The sequence below is a fragment of the Octodon degus genome, unplaced genomic scaffold, assembly GCF_000260255.1.
Source record: "Octodon degus isolate 3935 unplaced genomic scaffold, OctDeg1.0 scaffold00001, whole genome shotgun sequence".
NCBI lineage: Eukaryota > Metazoa > Chordata > Mammalia > Rodentia > Octodontidae > Octodon > Octodon degus.
The window spans coordinates 12,197,682-12,205,310 of record NW_004524577.1 but is presented as its reverse complement, the minus strand read 5'-3'; the positions used below and the strand labels follow the sequence as shown (position 1 = coordinate 12,205,310).

At 41.6% G+C, this 7,629-nt stretch overlaps 1 protein-coding gene across 2 annotated transcripts in view; it reads right to left on the bottom strand.

Moving 5' to 3' along the window:
• Prim2 (DNA primase subunit 2) overlaps nt 1-6,871 on the bottom strand; it is a 299,963-nt gene extending 293,092 nt beyond the window's left edge. For both annotated transcript variants that reach the window (XM_004623185.2, XM_023701874.1), the window contains exons 1-4: nt 6,744-6,871; nt 6,094-6,256; nt 3,653-3,756; nt 2,870-2,949 (exon numbers count right to left, since the gene is read on the bottom strand). In XM_004623185.2, coding sequence (XP_004623242.1) covers nt 2,870-2,949; nt 3,653-3,756; nt 6,094-6,247 — 338 coding nt within the window. In that variant the 5' untranslated portion in view covers nt 6,248-6,256; nt 6,744-6,871. The remainder of the gene's footprint in view (nt 1-2,869; nt 2,950-3,652; nt 3,757-6,093; nt 6,257-6,743) is intronic.
• Nucleotides 6,872-7,629: the final 758 nt, after the last annotated feature.

The following is a 7,629-nucleotide window of genomic DNA, read 5'->3' as shown; positions in this document are numbered from 1 at the left end:
CTGGCATGTGGTGCTGGGGGATCGAACCGCAGTCCCTGTGCTTTGCCAAGCTTGTTCCAAGTAGGTGCTTTAGACCACTGAGCCATCTCGCCAGCCCTTGATCAATAAATTTTAAAAAGTAAAATTATAAACCTTACAAACAAAATGTGATTTCCCTTTTTTGGTGACTTTTAATAGATTATCAGCAATTTATTTACTGCACAGATTACATAGAACTCATATGCTTAGGGCTGGCCAGATAACTCAGCAGACTGAAGGGTCTGCTTAGGCAGATGCAGGGACAGGGTTCAATCCCCAGTATACCGTGCCGGCCCCGCCCCCAGGGCACACTGAGCTGGGGATTGAGACCGGGCATGATGGCATGCACCTGTAATTCCAGCATTTGGGAGGATAAAAACAGAAAAATCACTATGAGTCCGATCTACATAGTGAGACCTGGTAGATCCTGTAGACACTGTACTAAATACATTAAAAAAAGATACATATGCCTAAGTAAGAACATATTTGATGAATAATTTCTCAATTTTATTTTTTTTATTTCAATAGTAAATTTTATTTAACCCAAAATACCAAAAATATTAACACTAAAACATGCAATCAACAAAATTTATTAAAGAGCTATTTTAAACCTTTCACTTCTTCCCATTATGTCTTCAAATTCTGATATATATATTTTAACCATCCAGTACATGCAGGATGAATACCACATTTCAAGTGATCAGTAGCAATGTAGGTGGTGACTATGGCACTGTACTGCAGATAACAGAGACAGGATGCATTTGGGTTACACCTAAGAGGTATTAGATCACTGTCAAGTATAGGGATGCAAAGTCACCCTAGGTATGGTTCTGGCCCTCAGGTTGCATATTTCCTGTTGGCCAAAAGAGGGGTGTTACAAATAACTAGTCTTCCATGTACCTCAACAACATTACATTAATTATCTGCATGTACAGCACTGCTGGATGTTAAGTTTTGGATCTGAAGTTTGAGTTTTTCAAAATCTGTCTCCCAAGCCTTATATACTGTTAGAGTGACTGAAACACAGATACCACTGGAGCGCCTGCTTCTAAGACAAATTTTTGCTAGCTCTTCTCTAGAGCAATAGAAATACTTACGTTTCTGACCTTAAAAGTCTATGTATTTTCAACAGAGGAGTGTTTTGTTTTGTTTTGTTTTGTTTTGTTTTGTTTTGTTTTGTTTTTGTGGAACCAGGGATTGAACTCAGGCCCTTGTGCTTTCCAGGCAAGCACTTATTCTACTGAGCAATCTCCCCAGCCCCAAGGGAATTATTTTTAAAAGTAAGCAGAATGTTGATTTGTATTATGTACATTAAATGACTGAAAAATTAAAATAGCTCATATTTAGGGAAAATCAATTTTATAATCATAGAATATATGTGGTTTACATTAGAAAGATTGGCAGACCTAGTCCTAATGTTTCAGATGCAGCTAAAGAAGATGAAACTGAGAAGAACTATTATTTATATATTGTAAAATAAAGAATAGAAGATTAATGAGGGGAAAAACTAAAACCACTACTTTTAAAAAAGAATTCTTTTCCTTTGAGCACTTTCTTTCCCTTTCACAGTATCTTTTGTGCCTTTCAGATTTTGTTTACTCTTTCAGGTTCTTAAACTAGAGAGACAATATGATATTTACACATGGAGTCCAATTTACTTCACTTAGGAATGTGCTCTCTAACTGCATCCATTTACTTATAAAAGCCTCAAGTCTATCTTTTTTTAATAGCTGAGTAATACTTCATTTTATAAAAATGCCACATCTTTTTTATCCATTCCTCAGTTGATGGGCATTTGGATTGTTTCCAACATTTAGCTGTGACAAATTGTGCTGCTATACACACAAGCATACATGTACAGCCATGGAATGATGTTTTCGGTTCTTTTGGAAAAATACCCAGGAGGAGAAGAGCTGGATTGAATGGCACCTCCAATCTTAGCTTTCTGAGGAATCTCCACACTGATTTCCACATTGATTGTATCAATCTACACTCCTATCAACAGTGGAGAAGGGTTCCTTTTCCCTGCAGCCCCTCTAGTATTGGTTATTGGTTGAATTCTTTTTTTTCCATAATTTTATTGATAAACAAATAGCAATGAGACAGTTTCAAACCAAATTGGTAGGACAGTTTCAATAATTAACACATTGCAAGAGCCGGGGAGATGGCTCAGTGGACTAAGCGCTTCCCTGACAAGCGCAAGGGCCTGAGCTCAATCCCCGGTTCTGAAAAAAATAAAAAAAATAATTAACACATTGCATACATTCTTCCTAGTGGTTAATTGCTGTACAAGATGTGGACTTGATATCCTATTTACAAACACCATTAGAACAAATCCCTCTATTCTAATTTCTCAATTTTGACCTTGAAATAGTAAGTTAGTCAAGGTTCTTACTTGATAAACATAATAAAGAGAAACAACTCTATATTATTTGGCCAAAATTAAATGAGTAGAAAAAATTTTTTAAAAAGCAATTCCTTCTCCCTCTGGGTGGCATTATTCCAAAACTTCTATCAAATTCAAGTATGTGTTTGATTAATTCTCATAAATACTACCTTTTTCTCAGAAAAACATAAAAATCCTTTTTCCTAAAAATACTCTTCTCATTTTAAATTCCACATGAAGTCACTCCAAGAGTTAAATGTTTCATCAGGCAAAATTTAGCAACAGAAATTTTTCAGTACTTCTTATTAAACAACTTGCTTCAAACACTTCACTGCAACAGTGTTCAACCTGTCTGTCACACACTGGTTCCCAAGCCTGACTATGTTTAGCATGTGTCAATACCTCGTGTATAATTTATAGCCCAAAAGATCAAATCTGACCGTTAAAGTACAAATGCATACTCACGACTGACAATAAGCAAGGCGCAAAATAAAATGAGAAATATGATCTTTTCTTCGTGGCTCATATTCATCTTCTAAATTTTCCTTAAAAATAATAACATGAACAAAATAAATGCATCAGAATGGTAACAGGTATAAAGAATTTCTGCATCAACAAAAAGGTGCAAAACACATTTCCTGGTTCTTGGTTTGTCTGTTTTGTTTTCAAGGCTTTGCTATATAGTGCAGGCTGGCCTCCAACTCACAATAACTCTCCTGCCTCAGCCTCCCGAGTGCTGGGATTACAGGCACACACCACACCTGGCCAAGAATACTTTTTTTTTTTTTGCCCCCAGAACTGGGGCTTGAATTCAGGCCCTTGCACTTGCCAGGCAAGCACTTATTCTACTGAGCTATCTCCCCAGCCCCAAGAACACATTTCTTAACATGTATTCCAAGATAATTACCATTTTAGTAAAGTTTCAATCAGGTGAAACAAACTGAAATGATCTCCTCCAAACCTCTATCTGGACCTACTTCCATCATATCAATCCCTTTTTCTTAACTTCCTTTCTTATATGCCCTCTACCCAGCTAAAACATTTCACCACTTCAAACACTTTTGGGGTCAACTTTCTACTCTGCCATATCACAATCTTGTGACTCCAAATCAATCGCCCAGTAGACTGTAGGTACCCTCATGCAGTCTGTGCTGTATCAGTCTTTGTAAAAGCCTTGTGCTAAACCAGACCTTTCCCACAACTGACACTCAGTACATAACACAGACAAGCATTTTTCCTTTTACTTACTCTGAAGGAAAACTTGAGCTTTCGAATTTCAGCCTCCAATTTACTCTGATATTGTTCAGTTCCTTTCACATAGCTCACGCCAAGATTTTCAACCGTTTTTAGTACTAAAAAAGGGGGAGGAAGTATAAATACAATTTAACTTTAGCAAACTAAATCCAAGAAAAAAATCTCTAGCAATTCTCTAATTATTCATTTTTAGAGTATGTCAGTGTAAGTCTTACTTTTTACAAGTAATTATAAACTACCAGTGTTTGGAGGAGAATAATCTCCATCTGTAGGCAGAAAATATTTGTGTCCCACAGCACAATCTCACACCAGGGATTCTTACCAAGAAAAGAGGAAAGGACAGTGGAGCCTTCTTACAGGAAGCCACTGTCTGTTTCTGTTGTTTTGTGCAGGGTCTCACTACACAGCACAGACTAGTAGTGCTCCTCCTGATTTCTGTCTCCCTAGTACTGGGATTACAGGCACGTGCCACCACATCTGGCCTCCATCACTGGCTCAGCACAGCGCGCCCAAGGGGTGGGGGGGAGCCGTGCAGCACGCAGAGCCAGGAAGCCACTTCCACACAGGAGAAAAAACCTAACACCTCCTGTTTACATTCTGCACGCGGAGCTGCCATTTAGAATCATAAAAATCGGGCTTTTCTGTCCTGATAAAGCAGAAAAAGAAAAAATCACATCCATGAAGAAGTGGGACCATCATGTCATCCATAGGAACTGTCCTGGATAGAGGTTACCTGCTGTTCACAGATCTCTAAAGTTCCTTGTCAATTCTTTAGATGACTGTCTCTGTCTCTGTCTCTCAGTACTAACAATTGAACCCAGGGCCTCTGCACTGAGCCCCACCCCCGTTCTTTTACTTTTTATTCTGAAACATAAGAAATACTCCAGAGAGATAGCTCAGCAGACTAAAGCATCTGCTTAGGCAAGTACGGGGACCGCAGTTCAATCCCGGGCACCACACGCCGTGCATGCTGAGCTGGACATACAAAAAAAGATCTTTCTGAGATACGACAAATGGTCCACTAAGTTGCTTAGATGTTCAAACTGAGTGAGCCTCCTGTCTCAGTCTCCCAGAGTGCTAGGAATACAGGCGTGTGCCACCATGCCCAGCTGGATGAATTCTTCTCTTGAGGTATTTTTTAATTCTTTGAATTCTTGAAATTTTCTAAGTTGCTTCCGAAACATAAACCCATGATCCACAGACACTTCCTTCTTAAGTTATACCCAGATGAAAGCATGTCCCCTCCTTCCTGCCCCTCTTCTTGCCATCCCCATCTACCTTACCAGTTTCTATCCACCACATCACTCAAGAAGGGCCCTCAGCCACCCTAACCTGAGATCTCACTCATCATATCCAAAGCACCACTGAATTCTGTCAACTCCTTTAGAAGCCAGGGAGGCACAGGTCAGTGATAGTGTGTACTGCATGTGTGAGGCCCTGCATTCAATCAACACTGTCAAAAATAAGCAGATAATACCCTAGTATCTTTACATTTTCTCCCTTCCTATCAATAGCTATTGTCACTACCTTAGTTCCAGTCCTTATCTGGGTGTCAAATCTAAGTGACACTTCGTCATTATCCTAACCTTTATCAACTATCTCACACTACTAAGTTCTCTAAAATGCCTTCTCCCTTGCCTTCACTCTTACATTCCACAAACAAGTACTGAATGCCCCATTTTACTATGCTCTTCTAAGGATGAAAAACAGTATCTCTCCTCCCCTAATTTCTCCACAAGAATATAAAGTACTGGAACATGAACTATGAAATCAATGCTAAGTGTTCCCATTCACATGTAATTCATTCCTTCCCCATCAACCCCCATCAATACAGAGAGGAAAATAGGGTCCCACTACATGGCCAGATCCCTTCAACAACCCAATCCTATACCATAAGCATGGCAAAAAATGACCTTAATTATCCATACTTCTCTATCCATCCTGAACTTATCACCATGCCCTCAAACATGACAATCTCCTTCACAGCGCGCCAAACTTTTGTATCAACAAGTGTCAGCTGGACAAATCTTTCACTTCTCTGTTGAAGTTTTCCACTCATCCTTCAAAGACCACATCTCCTTTTGACTTCTCTAAGCCTTATGCAATCAGACTAAGTCAATTACTCCCACTGCTATGCTTCTGTAACACTATTTACTTCTCCTAAAGCAGTAAAAATACCTATGACCATCATTTTAGATGTCTCTCTGCAGGTACTAGACCAAAGATATGTTTGCCTTCTCTCAGACGAGCCATTTACAGTACAGCGGTCCCAACAAATATGCCTCCTAATATATACATGAATGAATAGCAAACTCTCAACAACAAGCAATAAATATTTGGTGAATGGATTGCTGGATGAAGATCTTCAACTGGTCCTCAAAAATTATAACTAAGCTTCTCAAGCATTTATATATTCCAATTTAAATGTCACTTACATTTCAGTCTATCAATAGCCAAGGTCTCAAACTCTATCAGAGATATGTTTTCAGAGGGTGGTTCCAGGTAAAACTGAAGGCTATGAGGGTAAGAAGCACTCTTCTGGTCTCCTGCCAACCTCAGCTTCCTCCTCTTTACTCCAGAAAACTCCATCTTGATCACCTTTGGAAGGAAACGCATGACAAGTTGGGGGGGGGGAAAAAACATGAACCCACATATATTGAAGTTGAAAGCATGCACAAAACGTTCCAAGTGGTGACCCCTGGGAGACGTGCTTCCGTATTTTCCAGATTTTCTGCAATACACTTGTTATAATTCCGTAAGGGATGGTGGAGTTTACAAAACAGCCCTTAGATCGCCGTGATCCCCTTAAAAAGTTAAGATGGGGGTTTCTAGAGGTACCATCCCAAAATCTGACTAGATAAGAGACTTACAGAACTGTATCCTGTTACCTTCTATCTGATCTAGGAAGCAGAATGTCTTTTGGGTCCATTTATTTGAAGCTAATTCTAGGAACCGACCCCAAAAGCCTTCAAAAGCTCCCACTCTGAACCCCTCAATCCCCCAAGACGGAAGTTTCTCTCCCTCACCCACCACCCCGCCCTGCCGATAAACCTGCTCCCACTGTCGGGAAAGTGACCGTGTTTACCTCAACTTACAAGCCTCAACCCCAGGTTTCTTTCCGTCGTGTACTTCGTGAAACTTCTTATACCTGCGAACACAGTAACCCGCGAAAACACACAAGCTGACTGACTGCCTCTTTCCCTCAGTGGCGGGAGATTTTTATTTGGGACCGGAAGCGGAAGTGACGTAAAGACGCAGGCCCGCCCCGACGCCCCGCCCACCCTGCGCGGCCGCCGCGCGTGCTCAGGAGCGTGCGTCTCGGTGCTGAGGGGAGCTTGAGTGCTTTTTTTTTTTTTCTGCCTGAGTTTAGTATGGGGTATGCCTGGGGTCTTTCGTTTCAGTTTTGAGCTGATTTCCCGTTATGTGGAGTTGGTAGTTTCTGAGAGTTGAAACTGGGGTGCCCGAAAGCTGGCGTAAATAACGTCAGAGGTTCCGTAGCTTCCTTGAGGACACTCTCAGCCTCCTCGCCGAACACATCAGCGACCCCCGGGGGGGGGGGGGGGCGTCGCATCATTTCGCAGGTGAGAAAACAAGCTGAGAGGAATCCTCAGTTGCTCTTCTACGCCGGAGACGGCCTTTGTTGCTTTCGGACGCAAGCCCCATAGGACTAAGTTCCACTTCCACACGGGGCTGGGCCAGCGCAGCATCTGTACAGCATGTCAGGATGGGAACGCGCACTCGCGGAAAGATCGGGACTACGAGATAGCAGGCCCGCGGGGGGATGCAAGTCGAGAAAGCGCTGGAGAGAAGGCCGAGCGGCTCGTTTTCCAAACGTCCAGCTGCGGGCGTGAGCCCCACCATCTGCAGGGTTCCTGCGCTGCAAGAGAACGTCACCTGTGGCCGCTAGGGGGCGTGTGTCGCTTAGAAAAGTGGCGCCTGGAGGCTCAGGTGAAAGAAGTTATTGAGCCTGA